The following is a 22660-nucleotide window of genomic DNA, read 5'->3' on the forward strand; positions in this document are numbered from 1 at the left end:
TATGGCTGTCCTTATATTCTTATATGTGTAATATAAAAATATTGAAACCAACATAACAACCAGGCAAAACATGAGATAATAGCCTAACTAATACCAGTTCTTCACAGCTAAGAAAATATAATCTCACTCTCAAAGGTTGCTGAAAAAGAGAAATGAGAAGATAGTCAAATAGCGCTATACTGCTCCTGGAATCAGAGCTGTTGTAAGAACTGCAAAGGAGTTGCAATCTGGCCATTGCTGGGGCCAGCTGAGAGTTGGCCTGTGGTGAGGGAGGGTGACTCTCATCTGGCAGAAAGCTGGCATAATCAGCTGCTGCATCAACTACCCCACCGCATACCATGGCATAAGATGTGGTTTTGGGGCACATTGGGTAGAAGACTGCTGCTCTTCACCAGTTTTCAACTACAGAATAGTCTCTTGGGGGAACATAGCCAGCGTGACTAAAGTTAGAACAATTCTACCTGCTCCAAGCCACCCTGTATATCAGGAGTCATAGAATCATAGAATATAAGATTGGAAGAGACCTCAGGAGGTCATCTAGTCCAATCCCTTGCTCAAAGCAGGATACTACCACTACCAACTCCTTGATGGCCTGCTCCCCACTCTCCTACGCTAAGCAGGGGAGAATCTGGCCCAAACAATCAAAATGCCTGACAAATATCACCTCCCTACCCACTCTGTTTATTCTCCAGTTTATTGCTGCATACTTTATATGAAGCCCTCAGTTTGGTCATGCAGAACAATGGGCAGAGGATGTAAGGCAACATAATTTAAGGCTCAGATCCACAGAAGTACTTGGGAGTTACAACACCTAACCCCTAGGCTGGCTAGTGCAGTGGTTCTCAAACTTATTTGGTGGGGCCTCCCTTCCTAGAATATCCAGCAGCATGGTGGTTAGGCACTGATGTGGGTGACCTGCTCCAAATTCCTGCCCTAAATGAGGCAAAGAGGGATTTGAACTTGGGTCTCCCAGATTCTGCATGAGCTCCCTAACCAGCAGGGAAGACACATAAACATACATCTGTAGAAAAATTCTTGACTTGCTCATACCTAGTTGTCTTTTTCTTAAGTAGTTGGTGTTCTGGAATGGGCTCCACAGGGGAAATTGGCACTCCCCTGCCTAGTTTGGGAATCCTACTCTGGGGCCCCTAGAGCTCCAGCTGGAACTTTGTGAGTGCTGCCTGGCAGAAAATTAGGGCATGTTTTCATCAATGCAGCTGTTCCCATATAGTGTGCCTGATGAAGATGCGCTGGGTAGGCAGGAGAGCCCTCCCGTCAACTTAATTACTCCACATCAACGGGAGGCAGAGGCTATGTCAGTGGGAGAGCATCTTTAGCGGTAGTGTAGGCAAGCCCTTAGACACCTTAGTGTTTGGCAGCAACTGAACTGTGTTTTTGAGAATGTCACAGTGATGCCTAAATTGTTCCTAAAGATGCAGAAAGGAGCCTAAATACCTTTGTGGATGTTGCGTTAAATGTTTGAAATGCTAATCACGAGGTAGCTCTGTTATCGCAGAGAGCAAATGAAGAATAAATATTATTTGTTGATAAAAAGCTAACAGGCCTGAAACAGGACTATATCGTTGTCAATGGGCTGATTTTAAAAGTTTTTTATGTATGAGCCTGACGTTTCAGACCCTCAGCCATAGAAAGACTCCTGGTCTTTGTCCAGTTTCTCATGCATCCCATCTATACTTTTACACATTGTTATTTTTAAATCTTATAACCAGGTGGCCCATCCAGAAGTTGCTGAGAGAGTAGCTGCCCCAGAAGACGCTCCTTCCTTCTCAGAAGAACGTGGTTTAAAAAAATCTCGAGATGTATTTGGTTTAGATTTCGGCATAACAACAGTTAAACAACAGCCCACAGCAGACTCTGAGGTAACTAGATTGCACGTGAAAAACAAAATACTGCAAACTAAATTCTACTCCAGTAGAGAGAGAACTAGGCCTTTCCATTTTCTCTTTTCAGCTTTTTCCTTCTTTCTTTGAAAACTAACCGGATCCATTTTGCTTCTCAGTTCTAAACCATGAATTTAGAAGCTTAAGGAGCTTTTCTCTGCACGTTTTAAATCAGTTTAGTGAAACTAGAGCAAACTCCTGCATGGATGCTCTCAATTGAATTTAACCCTGATTTATATTGGTTCACTTTAAATACTTAAGGCATTCACTTCAGCTAAATGATGTAAACTAGGTTTAAATCAAATTAAGCGCCTCCACCTGGAGATTTGGACAGATTTAACTACATTGATTTTAACACACATAGATGCTCTACTTTTCAACCCATCGAATTCAAATGTGGGGATTGTTGTATTAATTTAGATGGAATAACATTAAATAGTATTAAAAAAAGGTCTGGGGTTTGGCATACAGAGGCTTCAGCCTGCTCGGTCCCATGGCAAACATACCGTTAAAGTTACAGAAAAGAAGGAAAAACAGTTAAAGCCTTTGAAATGTAAAGTATTAAGTAAGGCTTTTATTTTAACAGCATCCACTATTTCCTTTCCCTTTAGCTGGAGACTGTTTTAGAAGGAATCCCCGCACCCCCGCAACCCGCTGCCCCATTTGACAGTCTCAAAGATGGTAATTCGTGATTGCAGGAGGTGTTTGGGATTCAGCTGGAGCCAGTGGGGTATTGATGTCATCTGGGTCCCTCTCTCTCTGGCCTCTTCTGGTCAGGACACCTCTCAGGATCAGGAAGGTGAAGGCCCAAGGTCCCAGGAAACAATGGGGGTGGCAGCCATGATGGTGAACCTTGCTCTAGTAGCCTCTCTGTCCTTCCGTTTTGTTCTTTCATACTTTTTTCACAACATCTTTTTTTTTAAGGACCCATAAAGGGAGTGGAATACCCACCCCCCTTTCATTATTTTGTCCACCAATTACCTCATATATCTTACAGACCAATTTTGGCTTATTATCTTCTAGCTCTGTCCCTTTATTTTGAAAAGCATAATTTTAAAACAGTCTTTGAATCTTATTGATTTGGCTTTTTGGTTTAGACTAATCTAGTTATTTTGTTTTTTGTGCTTTTTTCCATCAACATTTGTTATTATAGTTTATAACATCTTTTGAATGTTTATGTTCTTTTTATAGTTGTCACAATGTGACTGTAATCTCAGCTGTGTGGATGGCTCATGGAGAGAAGGCTATATTGAATGTAGGCAGAACCCAAATCTGTATAGGGCTTTATACATCAAATCAGTACCTTGATCAGCACCATGGAGAGAATTGGTAACTAGTATAGTCTAGACAGCACATGTGGAGTTTGTTCTGTTCACAAGAAGCACCCAAATGTAAAAGCGTTACTGCATTTTACAGTAGCTGAATTATGCAGATGTTCAGAGTAGCCACAGCAGGGTATAGCAATAATCCATCCTGGAGATAAAAAGGCAAAAATGACTGCGGAAGTCTGCATGTGAGAGCAAAAGTCTCAACCAAGAGCTAAAGTTGCTCCAGATTGTAAATCTGATTAACAATAAGCAGGCAAACGACTTTAACAGATGGAGCAAGGATTACAGCAGCCATCTCCTCTAGAGGGTTCTCCTGAACTACCAAGATCAATGTGCTGTGCCTGGGTGGAACTTCAGACACTATTTCATCCAGATCTCTATCTCGGTCAGGCTCAGGCACTAATTGAGGAAGATCACACTGATTAGATTGGGTGAAAATGAGACCTAGAGCTGACAGGTGCCACCATGCTGATGGTGCTGCAACTTCACTGTCTTCCTCATCAGCCCCCTGTGCACTCTGAATGAGAAGAGTGACAGTAGAACCCTGCAATATCACACACAGGAGAGCCATTGAGGTGGGTGAACAGTCAAGAAAACTACCCTCTGGGATTTTCCTAGAGGAAAGATGGAGTCATTCAAATGCAATTCCATCCATCATGGCCAGATCAAGTCCCTGTCCGCATCCAGCCTCCGCTCCAGCCATGCCTTCTGGCCCTGGGAGGAGCGGGGGGCATGGACAGGGATAAGGGGGGCACGACCATCAAAAATTTGGGGACCACTAAGCAAAAGGTATCATTATATTAGCTGGTCAAAGGAGACAGCTGTTACCTTTTGTGACCAACCACTACAGGAGGACATACACCGCATTAAGTAGTGGGTTCCCTATACAGGAGTAGCTCCATTTTACAGGCAGCAAATATATCTTTTAGACCAGGTCTGCACTACAAACTTTTACTGGCTTAGCTGTGTTGGTCAGGATGTGTAGAGGTATGATCTTGCCCTAACAGCTGCACTTTTAAAAGCCCATAGTGTAGACACAGTTATATCAGTGAAACTGCACTGTTGCCTGTGTAGTTTATTTCACTCAGGGCGTGGGCTGGAATAAGCTATACTGCCATAAGCACAGTTTTGCTGATTTCAGCTGTTTTCACAGTAGCAGTGCTTTGCCAGTGTAGTGTACCAGCATAGCTACACTAGCAAAGTGCTCCTTGTTAGACCTGGACTTAAAGTTTTATGCTTGTCACACTGTCTGAAGTATGAGAAGAGAGAGGGGGGATTTAATAGCAGCCTTCAACTACCTGAAGAGGGGGTTCCGAAGAGGATGGAGCTAGGTTCTTTTCAATGGTGGCAGATGACACAACAAGCAGCAGTAGTCTCAAGTTGCAGTGTGGGAGGTCTAGGTTGGATATTAGGAAAAACTATTTCACTAGGAAGGTGGTGAAACACTGGAATGGGTTCCCTAGGGAGGTGGCGGTATCTCCCTCCTTAGAGGTTTTTAAGTCCTGGCTTGACAAAGCCCTAGCTGGGATGATTTAGTTGCTGTTGGTCCTGCTTTGAGCAGAGGCTTAGACTAGATGACCTCCTGAGGTCTCTTCCAACTCTAATCTTCTGTGATTCTATGTGACTGCCTACCTCAGGGCAGACTATCAAAAACAGAGCAGATACCCCAAACTGCTGGTGTGTTCTATAATTAGATTTCAACAAGCCAGTAACAAATGTGAACTTCTGGATTATTATCATGGAGCCCCCCTTCAGGCAGGCTAGTCCCTGGCTCCGCCCCTTCCGCACCCCCCTTGCATCCGGAGCCCCGAGACACCCTGCCTCTCTCCTATGGCTGCAGCCACGAGTGCCCACCCCTCCCTCCTGCTTTGAAGAGCCCTGAGCCAGCCACACCTGTGTCTCTCCTCCCCAGACCCTAAGCTGCCATGGGGAAAAGCGTCTCACTCTCGTCTGAAGAAACTTTTCATATGCCCCAGGCAGGTTCCGTGGCGGCTGAGGAGGTGGTATTTGCTACTCAGCTTCCTGGGTTCATCAGTAATCTCTCTCGAGTCCGTTGTCCATGATCATTATAACAATCTTACCTAAGACTCTCCAGGCTATCTTGCCACCCAGACAAACTGGACTTAGTAATAACATTTACACCAAAATCACACCATATACAAGTTGCTTCCAGTCCCAAGAGACCAGTCACTTACCCTAGATCAATTGGTACCCTAGATCGTACACCAAAGACAACATCTATGGCCAATCCTGTAATAAACTATCTAAAGGTTTATTAACTAGAAAAAAGAACTGAGAGTTTTTTACAGGTTAAAGCAAGCTAACATATACAGACCCATGAGATAACCCTTGGGGAACTCTGTCTTCAGTTTAGTTTCACATCAACTATTTTTATTTCCCTCTTCCACCATTCAGACGGATGAGACCAGGCCTTTTGCATGTACTTCTCCATGGGTAGATAGGGCAGTTAACAAAGCTTTTGTCTTATAATGGCTCACTTTGATAGTCCTCCTGGATGGACTGGGGGGGGGGGACAATTCCTGTGCCTGGGTTCACAAGTTCAGAGCAAACATTTTCAAACACATATTTTTTTATAGTATGCAATACAGACATTGCAAGTGAGATTAATGCATGCAGCAACTTAGAAGCATTTCCTAGAGTCTAAACACGCAATACATTCTTATAAGACTAAACACCTGTTTTGAGCAAAACTAACATAGAGGTGAACGGGTCTGGTCTCCAGCTATAAATTTGTCAGTTCTTAGCTAATGTCTGCAGTTTGGGCAAGAGTTAGCACCTGGTCACACACTGCTGCTTATCACTGTAGTGTCTGAGCCCAGTTCTCATGGTAGGATCTGGCAGAGTCTCTAAGAGGAGTTGGCTGAATGGTGGAGAATGGAGAGCAGAGTTCTATTCCCAGCGTGTGTAAACTGTGAAACCTTTTTCAATAAGAAGGGTTGTGAAGGGCACAAAGTTATTAACATCAGTTAATAGAAGAGAGTATAGAACAGATGGTTTCCAGTTCCCAGGGTAGTGCATCATTTCCTGTTCCAAGGGTGAGGCACGGGGTGGGTGGTAACATCAGGAGGCCGAAGATCTGTTTGTGGATGTTCTGGGAGTTAGGTGTTCCCTGTAAGCTGCCTGCAGGAGAGATTCAAGTGCCGCCCAGCTGATTAGCAGAGCATGCATAGCCCCTCCCACCACTTTGCTCCATCCTGCTGCTACTCCTGGGACCCTCCTGATGGCTGTGCCGAGCGGGGACAGAGGGGAGGAGGGTGCTGATGTCAGGATGTCCCCCTCCCTCCGCCCCTGTACCCTATCTCTGCAAAGTAGGATAGAGGGGACTGCCGGCTCAGGAGGACTCTGAGATGCTCAGGTCTGAATGGTGAATGGCTGTGTGCCTTTCTTAAAGAGACAGTGCACTGTTTCTGAGATTTCCCCAGCAGCCAGCTCTGTCTCTCTCTCCCTCCCCCTGCCCATGTACCCTATCTCTGCAGAGCTGGGGAGACAACAGGGTTCAGGACAGAGCAGGAGAGCTTTCAGTGAGTGTCTTAAAGAGACAGCACACACTCTCTCTCTGTCTCTCTGTATCACTCAGTCATCTCCCAACACATACTTTTATTATTGTTGTTACTTCTTGGTACTTCCTACAATGCACATATATTCTCTGTAATTTTATTCTTTCAAAGTGTGTTATTTTAGTGTTTTGACTGGTCTATGCATTTCATAATTTTTATTTCTCTTACACGTAAATTTAATTCTTTGAGTAGTGAGTTCTAAAATGCCTAACCTGTCCTGGATGGAATAATAATCCCTATGGTAACTTTTAAAAAATTTATATTATATCTAAGTTTTTTGTTTCTGCTGGTGGCGCACAAAGGTATGTGCACATAACAAAATTTATTCTGCACATGGATGGAGAAAATTAGTGGGAACACGGCCCGGCACCCATTGAAAGTCAGTAGGAGTTGGGTGCCTAATTCCTTTAACCCTTTTTTGAAAATCCCAGCATGTGTGTGTGGACATGTGAAGTGAAGCATTAGGGCAGTGCATTTGCAGTGTTATAGAATTTAGGGATATAGGGAGGGAGGGATATAGGAAGCAAGTCAAAAATAAGCTGTGCTGTGTGAAAAACAGACAGGAAATGGCAGCTTAGAAAATGGCCACATCTGAGTGGATTTTGATGTGGACAGCAAAGGGCACCTCTGACTTCATGTCAAATTGTAAAGCCTGGCTGCAAACAATGAAGAGTGTAAGAAGACTGTATAGTGGAATGTGTCGGGTAACCTTAACATAGGAGTATGTGCTTCTCCCCCTATAAACCAGACCCAAAACCATAATGAAAAGACTAGTCAAGATAAATTGGAGGACTGCAATAGATTCCAGGAAGTTCCCCAAAAGGGCAGGTTAGCTCCTGTTTGGGAGACCTGGGTTCATGTGCCTGCTCTGCCACAGGCTTCTTGTGAAATCTTGAGCAAGTCACCTAACCTCTTTGTCCCTCAGTTCCCCATCTGTGGAATGGGGATAATAGCACTGCCCTGCCTCATAGGAGTGTGTGAGGGTAAATATATTAAAGATTATGAGGTGCTCAGATACTTTGGTAATGGGGGAAAGAGGAGTAGCCAAGATAGATGTAGTAGTTGGCAAGACTATCAGCATCAAGATATGGGGTCAGATTTTCAGCTGGTGTTAATTGGCATAGTTCCATTGAAGTCAGTGGAACTCCATAAGCTGTGGATGTGGGCTGTAGTTTCTTGAGCAAAGCTACGACAGCCTTGTGAGTAATGCATTTGCCTTCCCATAAGGAGATTCTAATAATGTCAACCAATAATAGTTCCATTAGTTACTTTTAGTAGAAAGCTATGGGAACACCTTGAAGATTGTAATCTGTTCCTCGCCATCTCAATGAGCAACACTGTCCAAAACTTGTGTACAAAAGACGTGTTTGCTCACTTCCCACAAGAGTTCTGCACTCATACACATGAGTAATGTGTTTTGAATCTATTCAGTCTTACACATGAAGTCTCAAACTGAGACAGTACTAGGTATCTCTCTGAATGGATGGCATGTATTACCCAGGCTGTTCATACGCTAGAATAGTTTTGCAGATTGGGACTTAATGGACACTACAGTGGAAGAAAATATACCCTTCCTGGTCTTCACCACTGTCTTGGCATAGGACTTAAAAAACTTCTCCATGTTGCAGTTGTTAAAACTCAATTTAAACAAGGTGCTGTTGGCATGAGATGATCTGTACTTACTGAGAGTTCGACCACACCTCACACTATTCAAACCAGCCAATATATGACACAAGCAGTCAAACTGTGTGAAAACTGACAAGAAAACACCTATGTTTTGTTGCACATTTCATCCTAATTGACAGATTATAATGGCCTTTAAATACAAAACCTAGAAAGGACATTTTTTCACTGTGAGAATTAAATAAGCCATTTTAAAAAATGCAAATGGGAAAGAAAACTGTTGTGTACAACATAAGACCCCCCAGGATTGAACCCTGATCCTTCAAGTCCCCAACTCAGAACATTACTAGCTGTTATCCTAAGCTAGTCGTTGGAGGGTGGCATGATACACCCTTTTCCAGTGATACCCAATTACTTGCTAGACAGTAAAATTTGAGAATTTCTGAATTAAAAGATAAAAATGAACATAGTGGGTCAAACCAATGGGCCACCTAGCTCAGTACCCTTTCTTTTGACAGTGGCTGATGTCAAATGCTTCAGAGGGAATGAACAGAACAGGGCAATTTATCGTGGGATCTGTCCCCTGTCATCCAGTCTCAGGTTCTGGTAGTCAGAGGTTTAGGGATACCCAGAGCATAGGGAAAGGAGTACTTGTGGCACCTTAGAGACGAACAAATTTATTAGAGCATAAGCTTTTGTGAGCTACAGCTCACTTCATCGGATGCATTTGGTGGAAAAAACAGAGGGTAGATTGATATACATACACAGAGAACATGAAACAATGGGTTTATCATACACACTGTAAGGAGAGTGATCACTTAAGATAAGCCATCACCAGCAGCGGGGGCGGGGAAGGAGGAAAACCTTTCATGGTGACAAGCAAGGTAGGCTATTTCCAGCAGTTAACAAGAATATCTGAGGAATAGTGGGGGGTGCGGTGGGGGAGAGAAATACCATGGGGAAATAGTTTTACTTTGTGTAATGACTCATCCATTCCCAGTCTCTATTCAAGCCTAAGTTAATTGTATCCAGTTTGCAAATTAATTCCAATTCAGCAGTCTCTCGCTGGAGTCTGTTTTTGAAGCTTTTTTGTTGAAGGATAGCCACTCTTAGGTCTGTAATCGAGTGACCAGAGAGATTGAAGTGTTCTCCAACTGGTTTTTGAATGTTATAATTCTTGACGTCTGATTTGTGTCCATTTATTCTTTTACGGAGAGACTGTCCAGTTTGACCAATGTACATGGCAGAGGGGCATTGCTGGCACATGATGGCATATATCACATTGGTAGATGCGCAGGTGAACGAGCCTCTGATAGTGTGGCTGATGTGATTAGACCCTATGATGGTGTCCCCTGAATAGATACGTGGACAGAGTTGGCAACGGGCTTTGTTGCAAGGATAGGTCCCTGGGTTAGTGGTTCTGTTGTGTGGTGTGTGGTTGCTGGTGAGTATTTGCTTCAGACTGGGGGGCTGTCTGTAAGCAAGGACTGGCCTGTCTCCCAAGATCTGTGAGAGTGATGGGTCGTCCTTCAGGATAGGTTGTAGATCCTTGATGATGCATTGGAGAGATTTTAGTTGGGGGCTGAAGGTGATGGCTAGTGGCGTTCTGTTATTTTCTTTGTTGGGCCTGTCCTGTAGTAGTTGACTTCTGGGTACTCTTCTGGCCCTGTCAATCTATTTCTTCACTTCAGCAGGTGGGTATTGTAGTTGTAGGAATGCATGATAGAGATCTTGTAGGTGTTTGTCTCTGTCTGAGGGGTTGGAGCAAATGTGGTTATATCGTAGAGCTTGGCTGTAGACAATGGATCGTGTGGTATGATCTGGATGAAAGCTAGAGGCATGTAGGGAGGAATAGCGGTCAGTAGATTTCCGATTTAGGGTGGTGTTTATGTGACCATCACTTATTAGCACCGTAGTATCCAGGAAGTGGATCTCTTGTGTGGAGTCGTCCAGGCTGAGGTTGATGGTGGGATGGAAATTGTTGAAATCATGGTGGAATTCCTCAAGGGCTTCTTTTCCATGGGTCCAGATGATGAAGATGTCATCAATGTAATGCAAGTAGAGTAGGGGCATTAGGGGACGAGAGCTGAGGAAGCATTGTTCTAAGTCAACCATAAAAATGGTTGAGTTACTATACCTATAAAATACTATACTATACTATACTATAAAACGCTTGAGTTACTATAGAAAATTCTTTCCTGGGTATCTGACTGGTGAATCTTGCCCATATGCTCAGGGTTTAGCTGATTGCCATATTTGGGGTCGGGAAGGAATTTTCCTCCAGGGCAGATTGGAGAGGCCCTGGAGGTTTTTCGCCTTCCTCTGTAGCATGGGGCATGGTTGACTTGAGGGAGGCTTCTCTGCTCCTTGAAGTCTTTTGAACCATGATTTAAGGACTTCAATAGCTCAGACATGGGTGAGGTTTTTCATAGGAGTGGGTGGGTGAGATTCTGTGGCCTGCGCTGTGCTGGAGGTCGGACTAGATGATCACAATGGTCCCTTCTGACCTTAGTATCTATGAATCTATGACTACTGAATTGGAATTAATTTGCAAACTGGATACAATTAACTTAGGCTTGAATAGAGACTGGGAATGGATGAGTCATTACACAAAGTAAAACTATTTCCCCATGTTATATCTCCCCCCCACCCCACCCCCCACTGTTCCTCAGTTTTTGTTAACTGCTGGAAATAGCCTACCTTGCTTGTCACCATGAAAGGTTTTCCTCCTTTCCCCCCCCTGCTGCTGGTGATGGCTTATCTTAAGTGATCACTCTCCTTACAGTGTGTATGATAAAACCCATTGTTTCATGTTCTCTGTGTATGTATATCAATCTCCCCTCTGTATTTTCCACCAAATGCATCCGATGAAGTGAGCTGTAGCTCACGAAAGCTTATGCTCAAATAAATTTGTTAGTCTCTAAGGTGCCTCAAGTACTCCTTTTCTTTTCATGACTAGGAATTAATTGATTGTATGATTTTAAATCCTAGGAGTCCTTTTGCTTTCCTGGATCATAGAATCATAGAATATCAGGATTGGAAGGAACCTCAGATCATGTAGTCCATCCCACTGCTCAAAGCCGGACCAAACCCAACTAAATCATCTTAGCCAGGGCTTTGTCCTGCTTGACCTTAAAAACCTTTAAGGAAGGAGATTCCACCACCTCCCTAGTTAGCCCTTTCCAGGGCTTCACCACCCTCCTAGCGAAAAAGTTTTTCCTAATATCCAACCTAAACCCACTGGAACTTGAGACTCCTTGTTCTGTCATCTGGTACCACTGAGAACAGTCTAGATCCATCTTCTTTGGAACCCGCTTTCAGGTAGTTGAAAGCAGTTATCAAATCCCCCCCTCACTCTTCTCTTCTGCTGACTAAATAATCCCAGTTCCCCCAGCCTCTTCTCATAAGTCATGTTCTCCACCCCCCTAATCATTTTTGTTGCCCTCTGCTGGACGTTTTCCAATTTTTCCACATCCTTCTTGTAGTGTGGGGCCCAAAACTGGACACAGTACTCCAGATGATGCTTCACCAATTTCAAATAGAAGGGAATGATCACATCCCTCAATCTGCTGACAGTGCTCCTACTTATACAACCCAATATGCCGTTAGCCTTCTTGGCAACAAGGGCACACAGTTGACTCATATCCAGCTTCTCATCCACTGTAACCTCAGGTCCTTTTCTGCATAACTGCTGCCTAGTCACTCGGTCCCTAGTCTGTAGCAATGCATGGGATTATTCCATCCTAAATGCAAGACTCTGCACGTGTCCTTATTGAATCTCATCAGATTTCTTTTGGCCCAGTCCTCTAATTTATCTAGGTTCCTCTGTATCCTATCCCTACCCTCCAGCATATCTACCACTCCTCCCAGTTTAGTGTCATCTGCAATCTTGCTGAGGGTGCAATCCATGCTATCCTCCAGATCATTAATGAAGATATTGAACAAAACCGGCCCCAGGACTGACCCTTGGGGCAGTTCTGCTTGATACCGGCTGCCAACTAGACATGGAGCCATTGATCACTACCCTTTGAGCCCGATGATCTAACCAGCTTTCTGTCCACCTTATAGTCCATTCATCCAGCCCATACTTCTTTAACTTGCTGGGAAGAATACTATGAGAGACCATATCAAAAGGTTTGCTAAAGTCAAGGAATAACACGTCCACTACTTTCTCCTCATCCACAGAGCCAGTTATCTCATCATAGAAGGCAATTAGATTAGTCAGGCATGACTTACCCTTGGTGAATCCATGCTGACTCTTCCTGATCACTTTCTTCTCCTCCAAGTGCTTCAGAATTGATTCCTTGAGGACCTGCTCCATGATTTTTCCAGGGACTGAGGTGAGGCTGACTGGCCTGTAGTTACCCGGATCCTCCTCCTTCCCTTTTTTAAAGATGGCCACAACATTAATTAATTAATTAATTTTTTCCAGTCGTCTGGGACCTCCCCCGATCGCCATGAGTTTTCAAAGATAATGGCCAATGGCTCTGCAATCACATCCATCAACTCTTTTAGCACTCTCGGATGCAGCACATCTGGCCCCATGGAATTGTGCTCGTCCAGCTTTTCTAAATAGTCCTGAATCCCTTCCTTCTCCACAGAAGACTGGTCACCTCCTTCCCATGCTGTGCTGCCTAGTGGAGTAGTCTGTGAGCTGACCTTATTCGTGAATACAGAGGCAAAAAAAGCATTGAGTAAATGAGCTTTTTCCACATCCTCTGACACTAGGTTGCCTCCCCCATTTAGTAAGGGGCCCACACTTTCCTTGACCACCTTCTTGTTGCTATCATACCTGTAACTCTTCTTGTTACTCTTAACATCCCTTGCTAGCTGCAACTCCAAGTGTGATTTGGTCTTCTTGATTTCACACCTGCATGCTGGAGCAATATTTTTATACTCCTCCCTGGTCATTTGTGCAATCTTCCACTTCTTGTAAGCTTCTTTTTGTGTTTAAGATAGATCAGCAAGAATTTCACTGTTAAGCCAAGCTGGTCGCCTGTCATATTTCCTTCTACACATGGGGATCAGTCATAGGTTCATAGATTCTAAAGACAGAAGAGACTACTGTGATCATCTAGTCTGACTTCCTGTATAACAGAGGCCAGAGAACTTCTCTGAGTTAATTCCTGTTTGAACTAAAGTATCTCTTTTAGAAAAAATGTCCAATCTTGGCTTAAAAAGTGCCAGCGATGGAGAATCCCCATAACCCTTGGTAGGTTGTTCCAATGGTTGGTTATCCTCACTGTTAAAAATTTTTGATTTGCTTTCTATATCCCTCCCTCCCTATATCCCTAAATTCTATAACACTGCAAATGCACTGCCCTAATGCTTCACTTCACATGTCCACACACACATGCTGGGATTTTCAAAAAAGGGTTAAAGGAATTAGGCACCCAACTCCTACTGACTTTCAATGGGTGCCGGGCCGTGTTCCCACTAATTTTCTCCATCCATGTGCAGAATAAATTTTGTTATGTGCACATACCTTTGTGCGCCACCAGCAGAAACAAAAAACTTAGATATAATATAAATTTTTTAAAAGTTACCATAGGGATTATTATTCCATCCAGGACAGGTTAGGCATTTTAGAACTCACTACTCAAAGAATTAAATTTACGTGTAAGAGAAATAAAAATTATGAAATGCATAGACCAGTCAAAACACTAAAATAACACACTTTGAAAGAATAAAATTACAGAGAATATATGTGCATTGTAGGAAGTACCAAGAAGTAACAACAATAATAAAAGTATGTGTTGGGAGATGACTGAGTGATACAGAGAGACAGAGAGAGAGTGTGTGCTGTCTCTTTAAGACACTCACTGAAAGCTCTCCTGCTCTGTCCTGAACCCTGTTGTCTCCCCAGCTCTGCAGAGATAGGGTACATGGGCAGGGGGAGGGAGAGAGAGACAGAGCTGGCTGCTGGGGAAATCTCAGAAACAGTGCACTGTCTCTTGAAGAAAGGCACACAGGGGGGAAAGGAGGAAAACCTTTCATGGTGACAAGCAAGGTAGGCTATTTCCAGCAGTTAACAAAAACTGAGGAACAGTGGGGGGTGGGGTGGGGGGGAGATATAACATGGGGAAATAGTTTTACTTTGTGTAATGACTCATCCATTCCCAGTCTCTATTCAAGCCTAAGTTAATTGTATCCAGTTTGCAAATTAATTCCAATTCAGTAGTCATAGATTCATAGATACTAAGGTCAGAAGGGACCATTGTGATCATCTAGTCCGACCTCCAGCACAGCGCAGGCCACAGAATCTCACCCACCCACTCCTATGAAAAACCTCACCCATGTCTGAGCTATTGAAGTCCTTAAATCATGGTTCAAAAGACTTCAAGGAGCAGAGAAGCCTCCCTCAAGTCAACCATGCCCCATGCTACAGAGGAAGGCGAAAAACCTCCAGGGCCTCTCCAATCTGCCCTGGAGGAAAATTCCTTCCCGACCCCAAATATGGCAATCAGCTAAACCCTGAGCATATGGGCAAGATTCACCAGTCAGATACCCAGGAAAGAATTTTCTATAGTAACTCAAGCGTTTTATAGTATAGTATAGTATAGGTATAGTAACTCAACCATTTTTATGGTTGACTTAGAACAATGCTTCCTCAGCTCTCGTCCCCTAATGCCCCTACTCTACTTGCATTACATTGATGACATCTTCATCATCTGGACCCATGGAAAAGAAGCCCTTGAGGAATTCCACCATGATTTCAACAATTTCCATCCCACCATCAACCTCAGCCTGGACGACTCCACACAAGAGATCCACTTCCTGGATACTACGGTGCTAATAAGTGATGGTCACATAAACACCACCCTAAATCGGAAATCTACTGACCGCTATTCCTCCCTACATGCCTCTAGCTTTCATCCAGATCATACCACACGATCCATTGTCTACAGCCAAGCTCTACGATATAACCACATTTGCTCCAACCCCTCAGACAGAGACAAACACCTACAAGATCTCTATCATGCATTCCTACAACTACAATACCCACCTGCTGAAGTGAAGAAATAGATTGACAGGGCCAGAAGAGTACCCAGAAGTCAACTACTACAGGACAGGCCCAACAAAGAAAATAACAGAACGCCACTAGCCATCACCTTCAGCCCCCAACTAAAATCTCTCCAATGCATCATCAAGGATCTACAACCTATCCTGAAGGACGACCCATCACTCTCACAGATCTTGGGAGACAGGCCAGTCCTTGCTTACAGACAGCCCCCCAGTCTGAAGCAAATACTCACCAGCAACCACACACCACACAACAGAACCACTAACCCAGGGACCTATCCTTGCAACAAAGCCCGTTGCCAACTCTGTCCACGTATCTATTCAGGGGACACCACCATCATAGGGTCTAATCACATCAGCCACACTATCAGAGGCTCGTTCACCTGCGCATCTACCAATGTGATATATGCCATCATGTACCAGCAATGCCCCTCTGCCATGTACATTGGCCAAACTGGACAGTCTCTACGTAAAAGAATGAATGGACACAAATCAGACGTCAAGAATTATAACATTCAAAAACCAGTTGGAGAACACTTCAATCTCTCTGGTCACTCGATTACAGACCTAAGAGTGGCTATCCTTCAACAAAAAAGCTTCAAAAACAGACTCCAACGAGAGACTGCTGAATTGGAATTAATTTGCAAACTGGATACAATTAACTTAGGCTTGAATAGAGACTGGGAATGGATGAGTCATTACACAAAGTAAAACTATTTCCCCATGTTATTTCTCTCCCCCACCGCACCCCCCACTATTCCTCAGATATTCTTGTTAACTGCTGGAAATAGCCTACCTTGCTTGTCACCATGAAAGGTTTTCCTCCTTTTCCGCCTCCTCCCCCCGCTGCTGGTGATGGCTTATCTTAAGTGATCACTCTCCTTACAGTGCGTATGATAAACCCATTGTTTCATGTTCTCTGTGTGTGTGTATATCAATCTACCCTCTGTTTTTTCCACCAAATGCATCCGATGAAGTGAGCTGTAGCTCACAAAAGCTTATGCTCTAATAAATTTGTTCGTCTCTAAGGTGCCACAAGTACTCCTTTTCTTTTTGCGAATACAGACTAACACGGCTGGTACTCTGAAACCGATAGATGACCATAGTGATCCCTTCTGTCCATAGAGTCTATGAATTATAGAAGTTTTGGGAGCAGCCGGATGTTGTTGAAACCCAGGAGCTATAGGATGTGATTTGACCAACGGTCAGTGAGGGGTAGATACATTCTCTTGGACATTTTGGAGAAGAGGGAAGATGGGCTTCTTCCCCCATCACCCTCCTTCACTGCAACCAGCTGCTCCACTGTCTCCTATTTACAGTATCCATCTTTGCATCCAGCATCACTTGATCAGTCTCATTAGTGGAATGATTCTGCTACAATTACCAACTTGAAAGAGTTAGTGTTTGCATTTAAATTGTCACAATTAGGGTTCAGAATTAACACCCACTGACATAAATGGGTCAGTTTACACCTTTATTTCAAGCTGTCAGTTTGCAGAATAAACAGTCAATTCATATTTTGTCACATTTGGAAGATTTATCTGTATCTATAAGGAATAGAAATGTACTTTGTTTTTTAAAATGAAACTTAGCTCTGAGGCAAAGTTTCTTGGCAACAGGAGTATTCTGCAGAACATTCTTACCTACAGAATACATACATCCCTGCATATGTAAAATACTAATAATTTTAAAAGCTTACCAAAAGGGACATCATTAAAAGTGGCAGGAAGGGAGGCTGTAGAGGTAACAAGGCAATCCTAAAATCTTTCAGATGGGCCTGCCATTTGTTGCTAATTAATTTACATTATATTGTTTTTCCTTTCTCATTTTTGCTTTTTCCCAGACAAATTCTTGTTTGAAAAGATACCTTAAATAGTCCTCAACATTTTTGTGCTTGTTTTCCTAGCTGCCAAGTGGGAGACTCTTCCATGCTGCAGCTGTCATCTCAGACGCCATGTACATCTTTGGTGGGACAGTGGACAATAACATTAGAAGTGGAGAAATGTACAGATTCCAGGTAATTTGTTAACCTGATTCTTTGGGTTATGGAGCATGCCTACTATTTTCCATTATAAGCTTATGTTTTCAGTTGCTTAATTGTTCCTAAACTTTAACTGTTCAGGCTGAAATTTTCTAAGCCTAGTCTCTGCCTCAGGCTGATTTTTTTTTTAAACATTTCAGCAAAAGCAGTTCAGACACTTTTTTCCAATGTTTTATAACTGTTGCTTCTAGGATCTCTAGCACTTCCATTCTTTGGAGCAGGCACTTGAAATTTGTCAGGAGGATGGTTTGACTGGGTTAATCTAAGATCTAATGACTAGGCCTCTAAAGATTACTATTTTCACATGCTCAGCATTGTTAGAAGTTTGCTGCTAAAATCTCCAAACCATTCCATTTATATTAAGCATAGTCTGATCCCATTGATCATCCATGTGCATTATGCATGCTTCAGCCCAGCTTCTGAGCGTGCTCCATCCCCATGGAATTCCTACATGCCAACTGTACAGACCATGCTTGTAGACCTCCCACAGCCACCTACATGGTAGGGTTAAAACTAAAGCCACAACAGGGAAATGGAGGAGGGCAGGCAGGCAGCACCACAGCTGCAGGGGGCTATAGAGAAGCATCCCCTTTCTGGAGTGTGGCCCTCCCAACTTCCCTGTTGTCTTCTGGTGTTCCCTGGTATTACCCGTCATGCCAGCAAACCCCAGAAGGTAGCCAGTTCCCTTACTGATACTCTCTTCTGTGTAGTTTTTATGTGATATATTGTGGTCCCTCCTGGCAGAAAAAGCAAGTGTATGTTGTATATCTAGGAATCTGCATGCACAAGTTGGCAGAGCGGCATCTTGTTACTATAAAAAAACCCTCATTCTTGGGATTTTTAAAGTTGTGACATTTTCAGAAGTGTTCTGCACCAAAGTGGTTACTGGCACTGATTACTGGCACTGACGCTGTCTATGTATCATAGAATATCAGGGTTGGAAAGGACCATCTGGTCCAACCCCCTGCAACTTGAGACCATTATTTCTTGTTCTGTCATCTGCTACAACTGAGAATAGTCTAGATCCATCCTCTTTTGAACCCCCTTTCAGGTAGTTGAAAGCAGCTATCAAATCCCCCCTCATTCTTCTCTTCTGCAAATTGGTTCTGAAAACAGGTGATACTCCTGGCACTGAAATTTTGAAACCTGTGGGTTTTGGGGACATATATTTCCTGCCCCCTACAACAGATCCCCACCCAACTCCCTCCTTCACAAAGTCACTACCATGAGGGTACATTGGTGTATATAATTGATCATGACATTCTGTAGTTTGTTTTTGGAGCTGTAATTAAGATGTTGTCAACGTGGAAATCCAGTGGCAACCTTAGCCATGGTGCTGTTGGTGTGCCCCCATGATAAACTGAAATAAACTATAACAGGTGTAAAATCTTTTTTATTTCAGTTTTCTTGTTACCCAAAATGCACTTTACATGAAGATTATGGAAGACTGTGGGAAAACAGGCAGTTCAGCGACTTGGAGTTTGTTCTGGGAGAGGTGGGTATATAATCTAGTGAAAATGATACTTGAGTTTGAGAGAAGCAGTCTGTCATTCATGGCCATAAAGATGAAGGTAAACCATATTCCACTTTAGGTGTTCCAACAGTTGTATGCTAAGACAATTATTTCTGTAACACTTACAAGACTTCTGTACTTCAGCTGTATTTGTCACTTATGGTGCTTGGTAATGAGATGCAGAGAATTAAGAAATTTTCGTAAAGTACATGGATATTTGAACCAGGCTGGAGACCGGTGGGAGATTCCTCCCTGACACCTGTGAAAGCAAGAGCTAGGATGGTTAGCTCTATTTGGCACATCACTACATGTTATTGATTATAAAATTATCCAATTCTTTTAAAATCTAGCTACAATATAGAGGATCAAGGGTTCTGTGAACTGTGTTCTTCTCTTCTGCAGACCATCATGTAATGGCAGACAGCTAAAAAGTGCCAAGTTTTTAAAGTGCTTATATACAAATGCTAGAGGTCTAAATAATAAGATGGGTGAACTAGAGTGCTTTGTATTAAATGAGGATATTGATATAATAGGCATCACAGAAACTTGATGGAATGAGGATAATCAATGGGACACAGTAATACCAGGGTACAAAATATATCGCAAGGACAGAACAGGTCATGGTGGTTGGAGAGTGGCACTATATGTGAAAGAAAGCATAGAATCAAATGAAGTAAAATGAATCAAATGAAGTAAAAATCTTAAATGAACCAAACTGTGCTGTAGAATCTCTATGAATCCAGTTTTGGGCCCCACACTACAAGAAGGATGTGAAAAAATTGGAAAGAGTCCATTGAAGGGCAACAAAAATGATTAGAGGGGCTGGAGCACATGACTTACAAGGAGAGGCTGAGGGAACTGGGATTATTTAGTCTGCAGACGAGACGAATGAGGGGGGGATTTGACAGCTGCTTTCAACTACCTGAAGGGAGGTTCCAAAGAGGATGGGTCTAGACTGTTCTCAGTGGTAGCAGATGACAGAACAATGAGTAATGGTCTCAAGTTGCAGTGGGGGAGGTTTAGGTTGGATGTTAGGAAAAACTTTTTCACTAGGAGGATGGTGAAGCACTGGAATGGGTTACCTAGGGAGGTGGTGGAATCTCCTTCCTTAGAGGTTTTCAACGTCAGGCTTGACAAAGCCCTTGCTGGGATCATTTAGGTGTGGATTGGTCCTTATTTGAGCAGGGGGTTGGACTATATGACCTCCTGAGGTCATAGAATCATAGAATATCAGGGTTGGAAGGGACCCCAGAAGGTCATCTAGTCCAACCCCCTGCTCAAAGCAGGACCAAGTCCCAGTTAAATCATCCCAGCTAGGGCTTTGTCAAGCCTGACCTTAAAAACCTCTAAGGAAGGAGATTCTACCACCTCCCTAGGTAACGCATTCCAGTGTTTCACCACCCTCTTAGTGAAAAAGTTTTTCCTAATATCCAATCTAAACCTCCCCCATTGCAACTTGAGACCATTACTCCTCGTTCTGTCATCTGCTACCATTGAGAACAGTCTAGAGCCATCCTCTTTGAAACCCCCTTTCAGGTAGTTGAAAGCAGCTATCAAATCCCCCCTCATTCTTCTCTTCTCCAGACTAAACAATCCCAGCTCCCTCAGCCTCTCCTCATAAGTCATGTGCTCTAGACCCCTAATCATTTTCGTTGCCCTTCGTTGTACTCTTTCCAATTTATCCACATCCTTCCTGTAGTGTGGGGCCCAAAACTGGACACAGTACTCCAGATGAGGCCTCACCAGTGTCGAATAGAGGGGAACGATCACGTCCCTCGATCTGCTCGCTATGCCCCTACTTATACAACCCAAAATGCCATTGGCCTTTTTGGCAACAAGGGCACACTGCTGACTCATATCCAGCTTCTCGTCCACTGTCACCCCTAGGTCCTTTTCCGCAGAACTGCTGCCGAGCCATTCGGTCCCTAGTCTGTAGCGGTGCATTGGATTCTTCCATCCTAAGTGCAGGACCCTGCATTTATCCTTATTGAACCTCATTAGATTTCTTTTGGCCCAATCCTCCAATTTGTCTAGGTCCTTCTGTATCCTATCCCTCCCCTCCAGCGTATCTACCACTCCTCCCAGTTTAGTTGGTCCTTCCAACCCTGATATTCTGTGATTCTGTAAAATCATGAGTGGTCTAGAGAAAGTAAATAAGGAAGTGTTATTTACTCCTTCTCATAATAGAAATACAAGGGCCACCAAATGAAATTAATAGGTAGCAGATTTAAAACAAACACAAGAAAGTATTTTTTCACGCAACGCACTGTCAACCTCTGGAACTCCTTGCCAGAGGGTGTTGTGAAGGCCAGTACTATAACGGGATTCAAAAGGGAGCTAGATGGATTTGTGGAAGTTAGGTCCATCAATGGCTATTAGCCAGGATGGGCAGTAATGGTGTTCCTAGCCTCTGATTGCCAGAATTGGGTGACAGGTCATGGATCACTTCATGATAACCTGTCTGTTCATTCTCTTTGGAGCACCTGCCATTGGCCACTGTCAGAGGAGAGGATACTGGGCTTGATGGATCTTTGGTCTGACCCAGTATGGCCAGTCTTATGTTCTTATATTATGTTCTGTCTCATGATTGTGGTCTGGTGCCCAGAACCTGGCCATGACATAGGCTCCAATAGCAGGGAAAGGCTCTGGCAGAGAAGAGGTAGTGGGAAGAGGCTGAGCCTTTTCCCGCTGCCTTGCCTCTGCCAGAGCCTTTCACTGATACGTTTAGCTACACACTACAGAGTGGATGCGGTGTGCTTTTCACTGCGGCCTGTAGCTATGTGTACACTACACACTGCCAAAAGTGGTTTGCAATGTAGACATAGCTACAGTGACCAGCACAGAAGAGATATTTGCATATTCACAGTATATTTGTTGTAAAAGAAATAACTGTACAGTGGCTATTCCAGCCAACCCACAAAACTAGAGCACAAGGGGTCATCAATCGGGAAGATAATGTGATTCTGCTTCAGTAAGTGTACAGTATTTCAGGTAAATTTGCAGACTGTCAGGGGAAGAGAACCTGTAAACTTAGAATGTATAAGTCATTGAGACACGAATATGGAATCCCACGGAGCCATTTTCAGAGAGAAAGTGCTAGGTAAAAACCTAAGATAGATATGATAACAGTAGCTATATTGTGAAAAGTGATATTTAAGAACTCCAACTTCAGAACTAGTGAATACCTCCTGAAAGATAATGGTCAACAGTTTGCAGTATCATGCCTCAACTTTCCTAAAAGCCATTTTTAATTATTGAAATAAAAAATATGAAAAATGTTTTTTAGATTATGGGAAAAAACAACTTTGTTCTTTCTCCAATAATAAAAACAAAGACCAAACATGAAAGAAAAAAACCTTCACTTTTTGGCTGAGAACAAGCATGAGAAATTTGAGCTCAAGAATAATTTTTTCAGAAAGCTAGAAGCACTTGAAAAGACCACAAAGTGCATTCCTATAAAAGCCTTTGCAGAGGTTTCACAGAGTGCCATTAAATTGGTCCAAATATTAAGAGTAGCAGCATACAAATGTTACTCTTATTTTGAAAAGAAAAAGACTCTGGGCATCAAATATAACTATAGGCGATAGATCCCATGGTCACTGAACATAGTTATCATCCTTCTCCTCAGGGCTTATGGTGAAAGAAACTCCTCA

The 22660-nt window shown here is 43.2% G+C and overlaps 1 protein-coding gene across 13 annotated transcripts in view; it reads left to right on the forward strand.

Annotated features, from left to right (window-relative positions):
- LZTR1 (leucine zipper like transcription regulator 1) overlaps positions 1-22660 on the forward strand; it is a 310867-nt gene that overhangs the window by 160180 nt on the left and 128027 nt on the right. For 10 of the 13 annotated variants that reach the window (XM_038379625.2, XM_043500712.1, XM_043500713.1 and 7 more), the window contains exons 10-12: positions 1731-1880; positions 17360-17470; positions 18897-18989. In XM_038379625.2, coding sequence (XP_038235553.1) covers positions 1731-1880; positions 17360-17470; positions 18897-18989 — 354 coding nt within the window. The remainder of the gene's footprint in view (positions 1-1730; positions 1881-17359; positions 17471-18896; positions 18990-22660) is intronic. The other 3 variants (XM_038379621.2, XM_043500715.1, XM_043500716.1) reach the window with 3 other exon arrangements.

This window comes from Dermochelys coriacea, chromosome 21 (genome assembly GCF_009764565.3).
Source record: "Dermochelys coriacea isolate rDerCor1 chromosome 21, rDerCor1.pri.v4, whole genome shotgun sequence".
Classification (NCBI taxonomy): Eukaryota; Metazoa; Chordata; order Testudines; family Dermochelyidae; genus Dermochelys; species Dermochelys coriacea.